The following is a 16,068-nucleotide window of genomic DNA, read 5'->3' as shown; positions in this document are numbered from 1 at the left end:
TGAGTACTTTGCATCAGCGTTCACTGAGGAGAGGAACATGATGAATGTTGAGATTAGAGATAGAAGTTTGATTAGAATGGATCACGTTGGCATAAGTAGGAAAGATATGTTGGGTAGGTTATGGGTTACTAAGGTGGACAAATCCCCAGGACCGGATGGGATCTATCCCAGGTTGCTGAGGGAGGCGAGAGAAGAAATAGCCGGTGCCGTGACAAATATCTTCGTGGCATCCTTAAACACAGGTGAGGTTCTGGAGGACTGGAAGGTGGCTCATGTTGTCCCCCTGTACAAGAAGGGTAGTAGGGATATTCTCAGCAACTACAGACCAGTGAGCCGGACGTCAGTGGTGGCAAAGTTGCTGGAGAAGGTACTGAGGGATAGGATCTATTTAGAAAAGAATGGGCTTATCAGTGATAGGCAACATAGTTTTGTGCAGGGGAGATCGTGCCTTACCAACTTAATAGAGTTCTTTGAGGAAGTAACCAAGTTGATAGATGAAGGAAGGGCTGTAGATGTCATATACATGGACTTCAGTAAGGCGTTTGAGAAGGTTCCCCATGGTAAACTAATAGAGAAAGTGAAGTCACACAGTGTGCAGGGTGTTCTAGCTAGGTGGATAAAGAACTGGTTGGGCAACGGGAGACAGAGAGTAGTAGTTGAAGGGCGTTTCTCGAAATGGAGAAAGGTGACCAGTGGTGTCTCACAGGGGTCAGTGTTGGGGCCACTGTTGTTTGTAATATACATAAATGATCTAGAAGAGGGCACTGTTGGTATGATCAGCAAGTTTGCAGATGACACGAAGATTGGTGGAGTAGCAGAAAGCATAGGGGACTGTCAAAGGATGCAGGAGGATATAGACAGTTTGGAGAGTTGGGCAGAAAAGTGGCAGATGGATTTCAATCCAGACAAATGTGAGGTGATGCATTTAGGTAAAACCAATGCCTGCAGATGCTGGAAACCAGATTCTGGATTAGTGGTGCTGGAAGAACACAGCAGTTCAGGCAGCATCCGAGGAGCAGTAAAATCGACGTTACGGGCAAAAGTCCTTCATCGGGAACAAAGGCAGAGAGCCAGAAGCGTGGAGAGATGAGCTAGAGGAAGGTGGGGCTGGGGAGAAAGTAGAAGCAAATGTGGTTGTGGTACCGAGTTTGGTTCAGGACATGGTTGAAGAGCTTGAGGGCAGAGGAAATGACCTGGGAGTTGCCGTAGGAGAGGGACTCCCTGAGATTCTTGTAGAGAGAGGAGGAAAACTTCTTCAAGGCAGGCATCCTTGCAAGAGGATTCGCAGTAAGGTTAAAATCAACGAGGTAAAAACAATGACTGGAGATGCTGGAAACCAGCTTCTGGATTAGTGGTGCTAGAAGTCTAATTCTAGAGCAAATTATACAATGAATGGAAGAGCCTTGGGAAAAGTTGATAGGCAAAGAGATCTGGGAGTGCAGGTCCATTGTACCCTGAAGATTGTTGCACAGGTGGATAAAGTGGTCAAGAAGACATGTGGTATGCTTGCCTTCATTGGACGGGATATGGAGTATAAGAGCTGGCAAGTCATATTAAAAATTGTACAAGACATTGGTTCGGCCGCATTTAGAATACGGTGTACAGTTCTGTTCGCCACATTACCAAAAGGATGTGGATGTTTTGGAGAGGGTGCAGAGAAGGTTTACGAGGATGTTGCCTGGTATGGAAGGTGCTAGCTATGAAGAGAGGTTGAGTAGGTTAGATTTGTTTTCATTAGAAAAAAAAATAGAGATTGAGAGGGGACCTGATAGAGGTTTACAAAATCATCAAGGGTATAGACAGGGTGGATAGAGGTAAGCTTTTTCCCAGGGTGAAGGATTCAATAACGAGAGGTCACGCTTTCAAGGTATGAGGTGAAAAGTTTAAGGGGGATACACGCGGTAAGTACCTCACACAGAGGGTGGTGGGTGTCTGAAGCGCGTTGCCAGCAGAGGCATGAGTCGGTGGGGAGCAGAGGGATACAGATGCTTAGGAATTGGGTGACAGGTTTAGACAGTAGATTTGGATCGGCTCAGGCTTGGAGGGCCAAAGGGCCTGTTCCTGGGCTGTAAATTTTCTTTGTTCTTTGTTCAGTGAAAGCATTCTCCTAGGTCATCACTCAATTTTCAAAGAGCTATACAACACAGGAACAGGCCCTTCGGCCCACCAAGCCTGCACTAACACATGATGCCTTTCGAAATTAAAAATCTTTTGCCTCTACACGGTTAAGATTCCTCTATTTCTTGCCCATCCAAAAACCCATCAATATGCCTCTTAAGTCTTGCGATTGTTTGCAGATGACACCAAAATTGGTGGTGTAATGGACAGTGAAGATGGTTATCTTACAGTACAATTGGACCTTGATCAGATGGGCCGAGGAATGGCAGATGGAGTTTAATTTAGATAAATGAGAGGTGCTGCATTTTGGAAAGGCAAATCAGGGCAGGACTTACACACTTAATAGTAAGGTCCTGGGGAGTGAACAAAAAGACATTGGGGTACAGGTTCATCATTTCTTAAAGGTGGAGTTGCAGATCGATAGGATAGTGAAGGCGGCATTTGGAATGCTTTCCTTTTTGATCAGTGCATTGAGTATAGGATTTGGAATGTTATGTTGCAGCTGTACAGGACATTGGTGAGGCAATTCCTGTCTCCCTGTTATAGGAAGGATGTTGTGAAACATGAAAGAGATCAGAAAAGATTTGCAAGAATGTTGCCAGGGTTGGCAGGTTTGAGCTATAGGGAGAGGCTGAATAGGCTGGGGCTGTTTTCCCTGGAGCATCGGAGGCTGAGGGGTGACCTTATAGATGTTAATAAAATTATGAGGGACATGGATAGGGTGAAGGGCCCAGGTCTTTTTCCCATGGTAGTCCAAAACTAGATGGCATAAATTTAATGAGAAAGGGGAAAGATTTAAAAGGGACTCAAAGGGCAACTTTTTCACATTGAGGGTGGTGCATGTATAGAATGAACTGCCAGAAAAGGTGGTGGGTACCACGCCAACATTTCAACAGCATCTGGATGGCCACATGAATAGGAAGAGTTTAGAGGGATGTGGGTCAGATGCTGACAAATGGGAACTAGATTAATTGAGGATATCTAAGTTGGCATGGACAAGTTGGACTGAAGGGTCTGTTTCCGTGTTGTACATCTCTGTGACTCCATGACCTCCTCTGGCAGCACATTCCCATCACTTACCATCCTCTGTGTAAAAAAAAAACTTTCCTCTCACATCTCTTTTAAACTTATCTCCTTTTACCTTTAACCTGTGTCTCCAAGTAATTGGCATTTCTACCCTTGGAAAAAAACTCCAACTATCCACTTTATCCATGCCCCCCCATAATTTTATAAACTTCTATGAGGTCACCCCATATCCTCCAACTTTCAAGCAAAATCTCACCAAGTTTGTACAATCTCTTGTCATAGTTAGTATCCTCCAACATCTGGTGAATCATTTCTGTGCACTCTCCACACCCTTCTAGTAATGTGGTGGCCACAACTGTACACAATATTCTAAATGTGGCCAAGCTAAAGTTCGATACAGCTGCAACATGACTTGTCAGTTTTTGTGTTCTACGCCCTGACCAATGAAGGCAAGGATGCCATATGGCTTGACCACGTTGCCCACTTGGTTTACCACTTCCAGGGAACTATGGACCAGTTGGCCTGGATTCCTTTGTACATTGATACTACCAAGTGTTCTGCTAATGTACGATTCCCTCCTGCACTATATCTTCCAAAATACATCACCTCACATTGGTCCATGTTAAACTCCATCTGCCATTTCTCCGCCCAAGCCTCCAACCTATCTATATCTTGCTGTATCCTCTGGTAATCCACCAGCAGCTGCCCCAATCTTTGTGTTAATCTGGTAAACTTGCTAATCAGGCTGCCCTGTATTCGCCTCTAAATCGTTCATAGACATATTACATACAACAGGTGTCCCAGCACCGATCCCTGTGGAACACCACTGGTCACAGATCTCCAGTCAGAAAAAATGCCCTTCCACTGCTACTCTCTGTCTTCCATGACCAAGCCAGTTCTGTGTCTATCTTACCAGCTTACTGTGGATCCCATGTGACCTCATATTTTGTATCAGCCTACCATGAGAGACCTTGTCAAAGCCTTGCTAAAATCCATACAGATAACATCTGCTGCCCTCATCAATCATCTTCATCACTTCCTCAGAAAACTCAATCAAGTTGGTGAGACATGACCTTTCCTACATGAAGCCATGTTGCCTATCGCTCATAAGTCCATATTTTTTCCAAATGTGAGTAAAGCCTATTCTTCAGAATCTTCTCCTGTAATTTCCCAACCGCTGATATAAGACTCACTGCACTGTAATTTCCTGGATTATCTCTGCTGATCTTATTAAATGAAGGAACAAAGTTGGCTATTCTCCAGCCCCTCGGGACCTCTGCTGTGATCAAAGAGGATAGAAAGATTTTGTATAAGGCCCCAGCAATTTCTTGACCTGCCTCCCACAGCATTCTGGGATAGATTCTAACAGAGGTCATGGAAATGTGTCTACCTTCGTGCAATTTTAAAACACCCAACACCTCTCTTTTTTTTTTCATACTGATGTGTCCCAGAATATCAACATATTCCTCCTGAGAATCACCATCCACCATGTTCTTGAATACTGATGCAAAGTAAAACATAAAAGTAGTCGATTGAGAGTAACATGGATCTTGCAGCTGCACCTGAGATTGCAAGCCAACTTCTGGAAATCTTATAGTTATTACTTTTCAGTCATCTTAGATTTTTAGTTTGATTCATTTTGGTTCTTTTATAGTCTATTTTCACACAGAGTGATTTGTGTGTGGAATGAACTTTCAGTCTAAGTGATGGATATAGGTAGAGTTACAATGTTAAAAAGACATTTGGATTAGTACATGAATAAGAAATGTTTGGAGGGATATGGACCAAGCGAAGACAGGTGGGACTAGTTTACTTTGGGATTATGTTCGGCATGGACTGGTGAGACCAAAAGGTCTGATTCCGTGCTGTTTGACTATTTGTTAAGGACCTCACCCACTTCCTCCAGTTACATGCATAAATTCCCACCTTTTCCTTAAGTGAACCCATCCTTTCCCTAACCAACATTTTGCTCCTTATATATATTTACACTGCCTTGGGATTTACTTTAATCCTGGTTGCCAAAGACGTTTCATGGTCCCATATGGCCCTCCGAATTCCTTGTTTAAGTTCTTTCCTGCTATCACTGTATGCTTTGAGGGCTCTGTGTCTTCAGTTTCTTAAATCTCACATATCCCTCCTTCTACGCTCACAATTTCTCTTGTCACCCAAGGTTCCTGGGCCTTGCCATCCTTATCCTTCATTTTCAAAGGAGCATGCTGGTCCGGAACTCTAATCAAATGGCCTTTAAAAGACTCTCTCATGTCATATGCGGATGAACCCTCAAACAGCCGCCCACAATCTTCATTCACCAGTTCCTGCCTAATATTGTGGGAATTAGTTTTCCCCCAGTTTAGTACTTTCACCCAAAGACAAATCTCATCCTTATGCACAAATGACTTAAAACCGACAGATGTTACAACATAGGGGAACCCCTCTGCTAATTAAAACCCAACACACAGATAAGCTCACTTCACACTGCAATCTGTTAAATTTGAAGAGGCAAAGAGCTATCCCAGATTTCATTTGTTAAAAGTCAAAATGAACAATTTTATTCTTTAAGTCCAACAGAGAACATTAAAACCACAACTGTTTGTAACTCCTTTCTCTTAAACCTATCTTTTACCTCCCACTCTACAATACTGCTCCGATAAAAACCCCTAATTAAGATTTACAAAAAAAATCACGTTTCAAAGCCAGTTAACTTCATGGATTCTCCTCTGTAGATTTTCCTCTGTATTTTCCTGGGTTGTCATTTCTTCAGTATTCTGCTGCCCAACTTTTCTCATGGACAGGTACCTTTCAGAGGGTTACTTGGCTAGCAGGCTGTACTGGTGGGTGTTCTTTGCTGTTCATCCGTAACTGTTCAAAATATCCGGTTTTAAACCCCAAAACATTGGATCATTTCATTGGTTTGACGTCATCCCCAACAGTAAAATTCAAATTCGATTGGGTTTTGGTCTCTGGGGCATAATTTAAGCTGATTGGCCAAATTTGAATTTGTTTTTTGTACCATGGCAATACAACTCCAGCTATTTGTTTCAATCAAATCTTACATGTTTAAGTTGTTCAGCACATTCTGTGCTTTCAGTCAGTCCTTGCCAGCTTCCTCTCTCTCAAAGATACAGTACACACCTAGACCTTCATAATACAGAATTATGGTCACTGTTTCCCAAATGCTCCCCTACTTAAACTTTCATCTCCTGGCCAGGCTCATTCCCCAGGAGCAGGTCCAGTACGGCCCCTTTCTGAATCAGACTATTTATATATTGTTACAAGAAACCCTCCTGGACACACCTAACAAACTCTCCCCCATCCAAACCCCTTGTACTAAGTGAGCCAAGTCAATATAGAGGAAGTTAAAATCACCCTCAACAACTCTGTTGGTTTTACATTTTCCCATAACTTGTCCATATACCTGATCCTCTATCAATCTCTGGCTGTTGGGAGACCTGTAGTACAACCCCAAAGTGACTGAACCCTTCCTATTCCTGGCCTCTATACACTGGATGAGCCCTCAAAGGTGTCCCCTCCCTCAGTACAGCTGTGATAGTGTCCCTAATGCAGTTCCCAGAACATTAAGGTGCCAGTCTTGTCCCTCTCCCCTGTAATAGCCACATCATATTAATCCAAGCTGTAAGTTCATTTGCCTGACCTGTCATATTCCTCATATTAAAACAAACACACTTCAGATCACCAGTCCCACCCTGTTCAATAGTCACTCTCTGTCTGTTTGTCCTTTTCATTTTACCAGCCTGAATCTCTGACTCTCCTCAGTCACTTTACTTGCTGACCCAATGCTTTGACTCCTGCCCTACCACACTTATTTAAACCCCCCTGAGTGTTAACAGCAAACCTTCCTGCCAGGATATTGATGCCCCTCCAGTTTAGCGGCAATCTGTCCTTTTTGTACAAATCCCACCTGCCCTGGATCAGAAATCGGTTAGCTGTAGGAAGACAGGGGGTGGTGGTTGATGGGAAATGTTCATCCTGGAGTTCAGTTACTAGTGGTGTACTGCAAGACTCTGTTTTGGGGCCACTGCTGTTTGTCATTTTCAGAAATGATCTGCCTGAGGGCATAGAAGGATGGGTTAGTAAATTTGCAGATGACACTGAGGTCGGTGGAGTTGTGGATAGCGCCGTAGGATGTTGCATGTTACAAAGGGACATTAATAAGCTGCAGAACTGGGCTGTGAGGTGGCAAATGGAGGTTTAATGTGGAAAAGTGTGAGGTGATTCATTTTGGAAGGAGCAACAGGAATAAGGAGCACCGGGCTAATAGTAAGATTCTTGGTAGTGTAGATGAGCAAAGAGATCTCAGTGTCCATGTACATAGATTCCCGAAAGTTGCCACACAAATTGATAGGGTTGTGAAGAAGGCATACGGTGTGTTAGCTTTTATTGGTAGAGGGATTGAGTTTCAGAGCCACGAGGTCATGTTGCAGCTGTACAAAACTCTGGTGCAGCCGCACTTGGAGTATTGCATACAGTTCTGGTCACCACATTATAGGAAGGATGTGGAAGCTTTGGAAAGGGTTCCAAAGAGATTTACTAGGATGTTTCCTGTTATGAAGGGAAGGTCTAATGAAGAAAGGCTGAGGAAATTGAGACTGCTTTCATTAGAGAGAAGGAGGTTGAGAGGTCATTTAATTAAGACATTTAAGCTAATCAGAAGGTTAGACATGGTGGAGAGAGAGAGTCTTTTTCCTCGGATGGTGATGGCTAGTGTGAGGGGACATAGCTTTAAATTGAGGGGTGATAGATATAGGACAGATGTCAGAGGTAGGTTCTTTACTCAGAGAGTAATAAGGGCGTGGAATGCCCTACCTGTGACAGTAGTAGACTGGCCAACTTTACAGGCATTTAAATGGTCACTGGATAAAGATATGGATGAAAATGGAATAGTGTAGGTTAGATGGGCTTCTGATTGTTGCACTGACCTGTGGACACATCGAGGGCTGAAAGGCCTGTGCTACACTGTAATGTTCTATGTTCTAAAACATCTCAATGATTTGGGCGGCACGGTGGCACAGTGGTTAGCACTGCTGTCTCACAGCGCCTGAGACCCGGGTTCAATTCCCGACTCAGGCGACTGACTGTGTGGAGTTTGCACGTTCTCCTGGTGTCTGCGTGGGTTTCCTCCGGGTGCTCCGGTTTCCTCCCACAGTCCAAAGATGTGCGGGTCAGGTGAATTGGCCATGCTAAATTGCCCGTATGTTAGGTAAGTGGTAAACGTAGGGGTATGGGTGGGTTGCGCTTCGGCGGGTCGGACTTGTTGGGCCGAAGGGCTTGTTTCCACACTGTAAGTAATCTAATTTATGATCCACATACCTTCCTCACCAACTCTTCAGCCACCTATATAATTGCACTATCTTCCTATTTCTGAACTCACTGGTACATGGCACAGGGAGTAATCCGGAGACCACAACCTTAGAAGTGCTGCTTTCCAACTCCCTGATCTCCCTGTACAGGACCTCATTTCTCTTTCTGCCGATGTCGTTGGCATCAATAGGGACCACCCCCTCTGGCTGCTCACCCTCCCCTTTCAGAATATTCTGTGCCTGCTCAGAGACATGATCCTGGCACCACAGAGGCAGCACACCGTCCTGGAGTTTCACTTGCAGCTCACTGCTGGTCACCTAATCTTCCACCCTCCCTGCTGTACCATAATGCTAGTTATGCTGCCACTGACCTGGCTGAGAGGCCTCCTCAACAGGACCCAGGACGGTATGCTTTTTGAGGGTACTGGCCCACAGGGACTCCTGTTCTGGCTGCCCACGCTTACTCATTTTCCTGGTGGTTACCCAATTCTCCTTTGGCTGTAGCCCTCACTGGTGTGTGACCAACACACTAATCATGTTATCCATGACATCCTCACCCTTACGGATGCTCCACAGAGAGTCCATCCACAACTCCAGCTGCTTCATATGGCAAATTAGGAGCTGCAGTTGAAGGCACTTTCTGCATACACTGTCACCATGGAGACTGGAAGTGTTCTTGATTTCCCATGTATTGCAGGAGGAGCATTCCATGGGACTGAGCTCTCCTGACCTTGTGAACCTTATCGACTAATTCAACCTTACCAACTGCAGACTGTAATCCAGGGACGGACTACACAACCTAATTCACGACTCACCAAACTCAGGTCTCTCACTCCCAATCTCTATTCTTATCCCCATTGCACAACTTTTGTGCGTGCCGTTCACAAATTCACTGCACAAACTTGCCAATGCTCCTTTGAAAGCACCTCCCGAACCTATGGTCTCTACCATCTAGAAGGATCAGGACAGCAGATCCCTGGGACCACCACCACTTGGCTCTGTAGTTAGCACTGCTGCCTCACAGCACCAGGGAGTCAGCTTCGGGTCACTGTGTGGAGTTTGCACATGCTCCCAGCGTCTGCGTGGGTTTTGTCTGTGTGCTCCAGTTTCCTCCCACAATCCAAAGATGTGCAGGTTAGGTGAACTGGCCAAGCTAAATTGCCCACAGTGTTCCTTAGTCAGTGGTAAGTGTAAAGTAAAAGGTAGGGGAATGGCTCTGGACGGGTTACTCTCGGGAGGGTTGGTGTGGGCTTGTTGGGCCAAATGGCCTGTTTCCACGCTGTAGGGATTCTATGGCTCTATGACCACTTGCAAGTTCCCCTCCTGGAGCTGTCTTCTTAATAATACTGTGGTTGTGTCTAAACCAAATGGGCGGCACGGTGGCACAGTGGTTAGCACTGCTGCCTCACAGCGCCTGAGACCCGGGTTCAATTCCCGACTCAGGCGACAGACTGTGTGGAGTTTGCACATTCTCCCCGTGTCTGCGTGGGTTTCCTCCGGGTGCTCCGGTTTCCTCCCACAGTCCAAAGATGTGCGGGTCAGGTGAATTGGCCACGCTAAATTGCCCGTAGTGTTAGGTAAGGGGTAAACGTAGGGGTATGGGTGGGTTGCGCTTCGGCGGGTCGGTGTGGACTTGTTGGGCCGAAGGGCCTGTTTCCACACTGTAAGTAATCTAATCTAATCAAATGTACTGCAGCAATAAATCACAGACACCTTCATAGGGGCAAATAGGGATAGCTAATGACAATGAAGAAAGGAAAAGAACACTCCGATGTCCCATTTAAATATTGGAATCTAAACATGATAATGAAGGGCTGAAGCAAAAGCAGACCTTGGAAGATTTTAAGAACCTTGTTAACAGACTGTAGCATCAATAACAGAGAAGTATCTTTCTTATTTCTTACTGGGGAGGTGGTGGCATATAGTGGTATTGCCACTTGATTAGAAATCCAGAGAACTAGGATAATGACCAGGGTGATGGGTTCAAATCCCAGCACAGCAGGTCACCAAATTTGCATACCTGAAAATAAGTAATGTGAAAAAAGGCCAGCCTAATGGGGACAATGTAACTAACCCTTGTTGATTGATACAAAAACCCATGGTGTTCATTAATGCCCTTCAGGGACGGAAATCTGCCTTCTGGTTAAAGACTTTGAAATGGCCATAACAAGTCAGCCAATGCAAGGAGCAAGTAGGGGATGGCCACTAAATGCTGGCCCAGGCAAGCTCACTCACACCACAGACCTAATTAAGGAAAATGTACTGCCAGTGCTTGGCTAGTCGCTGCTATGTTACAGAACATGGCTGTGAATGCCTGAAAGAACGAACATCTCTCTCCTGTAATTACCTCATTCGCTCCTCGTACAGGCGACTCAGGAACATTCCTGCGGCTAATCCCATGTGAAACAGAACAGCTTGGGAGGTGTCAGCATTCGGTTTTCCTGGTAGACCTGCAATGAGAATGCCCAGGACCTCTTCGATGCTCTCTTTGCGTGAAGTGATGAAGACAGGTACTAGGAGGGTCAAAGCCATGGCAGCGCACGAGCGGGCTATGGCACTGGCTGTATTCTCCCCGGAGTAGGATTTCTGTCAGAGACATAAACCAGTGTTAGTGAGCTCTACATAGAACCCTGCTCCCTGCAGCATTCTCACTTCATCACTGTGTTTGGCGAGGCTGACACTTTTTTGTCTGATCAACCCTCTACACGGAGCCCTTAAAGGTGCTCTTCTGCATTCTAGGAATTATATCAAGGTTATTGCTGCAGAGTCATCACACTGTAACCCCTATGAATGCAGAGTGACAGAAACATTTCCCAAACGTCTCTTTGCTGGAACAATTCAAAGCTAATTCCTTTCACATAACTAAATACCACCATTGTGGCACCACCGACCTGACCCCTCCCCACCAAGCCCGGAAGTTGTCTTGGAAACAGTGCCAATATGTAACTAAGACAGTGATCTGGCACCTCCATGGCACGGGTGATGAAGCGGAGTTACAATGTTCGCTGCTACCACAGCAAATCCCCCGATTAACAACACATTCACCTTTCAGTCAGAACCAGAGAACCTAATCTCGGCTGAAAGAACAGAGGAGTACATAAGAAAAGCTACGTTAGCAGATTTGTTGCCTTTTGGATGAGAAGTTAAACAATAGCCCAGTCTCCCTGCTCAGTGAAACTTAACTGACTCCGTGACTCTAGATGTTCACTTTGTCACGCTCAGCAATGAGGGCACAGAAGTAGGTGTTGTGGTAAACAGTGATGAAGATAGTTGAAAATGTGTTGCTGGTTAAAGCACAGCAGGTTAGGCAGCATCCAAGGAATAGGAAATTCAACGCTTCGGGCATAAGCCCTTCATCAGGTCTTGGACTCCAACACAATGTGGCTGGGCTGGTCAGATGGGCTGAACAGTAGCAATTGGAATTTAATCCTGAAAAGTGAGAGGAGATGTATTTTGGGAGGATAAACAAGGTAAGGGAGCACATGGTGAATGGTAAGATTCTGGCAGCTACAGAGGATCAAAGGGACTTTGGTTATGCACATCCATAAATCCTAGAAGGTTGAAGACAGGAGTTTAGGATGGTTAAGATGGTATATGTGACACTTGCCTTCATTTGAGAGGAGGCAATGGCCTAGTGGTATAATTGCTGAACTGTTAATCCAGAGACCCAGATAACATTCTGAGGACCCAGGTTCGAATCCCACCACAGCAGATGGTAGAATTTGAATTCAATAAATATCTGGAATTAAGAGCCTAATAATGACCATGAATCCAGAGGTGTTCAGCTGTCTCTAAGAAAGTCAACAATTTTTGAGGCCTTGGGGTAGATTTTTAAAGCTGGAACAATGGAAGCAGCCTGAGTACGGCCAGCTCTCACTGACCAGGCTTTCTAGATTTTTCTTTTAGGTTTTGGGTTTAGTTTTAATACCAGAAGCCTTAAAAGAGTTGGTAGCTTTAGTGAATGTCTTCTGGCTGCTATTTTCTCTCAATCTTCTCTTGATGTTTTTTTCTCCCGCATGGGAGAACTGCATGTAAGAATCTGTGTCTGAATTTGCTTTTTTGCCAGGGGGTGTTTTTATGGTTTGTTACTATATTGGAACAGTTAATTAGTAATGGTTACTGCATCTATTGTCCGGTTAAATTTTCCAGTTGGTAAGTGATTCTAAATTCCTCTTTCTTTGGTTTGTATTTTAACTACAGTGTTAAAATAAATGGTGTCCTGCTTAATGTCAAGTAGTTTGACAGTTATATCACATCAGGAACGTGGCATGTTCCATCGACCTTTCAAGTCAGTGCAAGTCTATTTAGTGGGGTCTGGTCTGGTCCATAACACACCAATGATGACATGTTACTGTACTGGATGTGTGTAAATTCAAATTTTGTTTGTGAAGGAATAATCTATACTGTATACAATGAAGACACTGTAGCTTTGGACAACAGTACCCATTTTCGCACTGAAAGAGCTAATTTTAGGTAAGAATAATTCTTCAAACATAAGCTTCCAAGGTTTCAGATTTTGTTATTTTACCTTCTGCTGACAAATACAGAAACATGACTAAATTCTCACTATTTCGCCATGAAATTATCAAACATATGATAAAGATGTTACATTCTCTTGTCTTCATTTACTCAGTTTGGCAAATGCATTAATGAAGATCTTTGAAAAGTACTTACATGTTGAAACCATGGAAAGATGCGCCCCTTTGGGCGATAGTGACTGTCAACTATGCTCAGTAGTGTCTCCACTACCATTGAAGTCCAGTGCTCCGTTGGTAAAATGTCAGCCCCAATCTATATAGAAAACAAACAACATTGTGACCGGTGGACTGGGAAAACAGCACAATATGACGTGACCCTGCCTTCACTTCTCTGCATCTTATCAACATCAGTTGTGCTGAGACTAGGACAAAAACAATTTTCTACACAAGAGACTTTATGTCTTTCTCCAGTGCAAGATTAATGAAAAGAACATTATCTATTAACAGAATTGTTTAGTTGCTTGTCAGCTTGAATGAATAGTTTTTCACTGGACTACAGTTACAATTCTCAATCTGCTCTATCCAAGACCAGTCCCTCTCCATTCATTATGGAGGCACACGATAGTTGCAATTGTAGACTCTAAACAGGAATACTTCAACGGATTTAGAAGTGGGACCAAGAGGCAGTGGAGGGGTCACTGCACTACATTTGCCAATCAAACAAGGCACAAGCCCTCTCCAACCAGACGGCATGTGCAAAACAAGTAGAACATGAAAACAGCGAGCAAAACAAATCATGGCATGAACCTACTTCTGGTGCATCATGAGCTTCCGAGGGCAAGCTGCTTTCATATTTGGCCACAGTCACAGCCAGTCCAGTCAAAGCGAGGATGGAATTCCCCTGCACAACAGGGCTGTCCCTGTTAAGCACACAGAGTTTCTGGTTTTTAAACCTGCTGCCATCACACTGCAACAGTCAGACAGAAAATTCACAAAAAAACACAGTCACCATGAATCAATAAATCAAGTCATTCTTTCGAAAGAGAAACTGAGGACAGAGCACTGCTCTTGATTGGCAGATTATCCTTTTAACTCTGGCACTACCGTTTGTATTCAACCACAGGAAAGGTCTGAATGTGTATTTTCGCTTAGAGTCCGATCTGAACTAGGTCATGATGGCTTATGTTTGAGCAACTATTAGTTATGAACTCACTCAGAGAGCATAGTCACAAGTCACAGGACACCCCCTTCCACTTCACCTGATGAAGGAGCAGCGCTCAGAAAGCTCATTATTTTAAATAAACCTGTTGGACCATAACTTGGTATCATGCAAACTCTGACTTTGTCGACCCCAGTCCAACACCGGCACCTCCATGCCAAAGAGCATAGGAACGGCTGAGATTTGTTTTGCGGTAGGGGGATGAGGATTAAAACATGTGGTTTGAATAGAAAGCTTTCTGGATCAGGGACTTTGGGATAAGTGAACTGGGTTTGTTTTATGCTGAAAAAAGTTGCTCAAGGTAGAAAGACATGGATGTAAATCATTCATCCACAAATTAGAATTGACAGGTAGATTATTATACCAATACTATTTAATAATTTAATCAAAACTTTCCTGAGTAATCAAGTCATTGCAACTGTGCATGTTAATTATAACTACAGAAACTTGAACACATGCACTGACAGGTTCAAGAACAGCTTGTTCCCTGTTCTTACTACACTGATGAATGGACTTTCTCACTTCAAATAATCTTGATTTTACTAACACTGATCTTGCTGTGTACACCTCCTGTGTAGTTGTAACCTGTATGTCTAAGCACCCTGTGATCTGTATGTCCTTGTTTGCTATGATCTGCCTGCAATGTTCGCACGACAAAGCTTTTCACTGTAAGTAGCTACATGCGACCACAATAAATTAAATCAAATCCTGCTACCAGGATCAATATCTTCTCCAAACCAATTCCTCATTCTGCACAACTCACTCTTCTGTAAAGAAATCAACAACAAAAATCCAAGTAAGTAATCAGAAAGTGAAAGAAATGGGTCTTAAATTTAAAGTCAATTCCTTTCAAAAACTTTATTTTTCTAAAAATTGGGGGGGGGGGGGGGGTGGTTCTTGGCCTCATTTCATCTTTATAGAAATATTTGCTTCGAAGAGTGTGGTGCTGGAAACGCACAGCCAATCAGGCAGCATCAGAGGAGAGTCAATGTCTCGAGCATAAACCGTTCATCAGGAATCCTGGCGAAGAGCTGAGGCTCAAAACGCTGACTCTCTTGCTCCTCAGATGCTGACGGACCTGCTGTGCTTTTCCAGCACCACACTCTTCCACTCGGATCTCCAGCATCTGCAGCCCTCATTTTGTCTGAGAAATATTTGCTTCCCCAGGGCCTAAGTGCTCTGTGTAAAGGACACTTACAAAAGGAGCAAGGTAAAAGAAAACAAGAATCCAGCAGGATGCAGCAACGGTGAAATAATGTAAACATCACTTACTTTGAAGCTGATTTAACTACATCAGTCAGCAGGTCCCTGACCCTGTTAAAGAGAAACAACAGGGTTAAGATAAGATATATCTATCGACAATGTAGTTACTTACAGAACTAATTAAAGCATTCTTTAAAATTACAGCAACATTTTTTCTTTTCACAACAGTATTATAGGAACATTTAAGCGACTCTTGGACAGACAAATGGATGATAGTAAAATGTGGGGTATGCAGGTTAGTTTGACCTTAGAGTAGGATAAAAAGTCAGCACAACATCGAGGGCCGAAGGGCCTGTATTGTGCTGCAGTGCTCTATGTGTTTTATGATCAATTAACGGAGTTTGGGCTGATGCTGATCTTCAAAGTGGCATGATTCTTGATGTGGTGCAAGCAAACATACAAAGACACCTTGTCGAGTTGTCTTCCCTTACATAGGGACCACACTGTGCACATTAAAAACTGGCATCCCTTAGCAGACTGTTGAATAGACAGCTATGAAACCTTAGGACAGACGTGAGGTAAAAGGCATGTGTGACCAGAAAATGGCCCCAAGTACTTAAATACCTACAGTAAACATGAATTGATCATAATATGGATAACAGCATCCTCAGAACTAATTCAGCTCACAGTGTTTTTGTTTACATGA

At 43.9% G+C, this 16,068-nt stretch overlaps 1 protein-coding gene across 2 annotated transcripts in view; it reads right to left on the bottom strand.

Annotated features, from left to right (window-relative positions):
* The window catches only part of focad (focadhesin), a 192,733-nt gene that overhangs the window by 73,409 nt on the left and 103,256 nt on the right, over positions 1 to 16,068 (bottom strand). For both annotated transcript variants that reach the window (XM_060841002.1, XM_060841010.1), the window contains 4 exons: positions 15,432 to 15,473; positions 13,752 to 13,860; positions 13,137 to 13,253; positions 10,810 to 11,048 (listed from right to left, as the gene is read on the bottom strand). In XM_060841002.1, the coding sequence (XP_060696985.1) occupies positions 10,810 to 11,048; positions 13,137 to 13,253; positions 13,752 to 13,860; positions 15,432 to 15,473 (507 nt within the window). The remainder of the gene's footprint in view (positions 1 to 10,809; positions 11,049 to 13,136; positions 13,254 to 13,751; positions 13,861 to 15,431; positions 15,474 to 16,068) is intronic.

The sequence above is a fragment of the Hemiscyllium ocellatum genome, chromosome 2 (assembly GCF_020745735.1).
Source record: "Hemiscyllium ocellatum isolate sHemOce1 chromosome 2, sHemOce1.pat.X.cur, whole genome shotgun sequence".
Lineage (NCBI taxonomy): Eukaryota > Metazoa > Chordata > Chondrichthyes > Orectolobiformes > Hemiscylliidae > Hemiscyllium > Hemiscyllium ocellatum.
The sequence above is the reverse complement of the archived record's forward strand: the minus strand, read 5'-3'. Positions and strand labels throughout refer to the sequence as shown.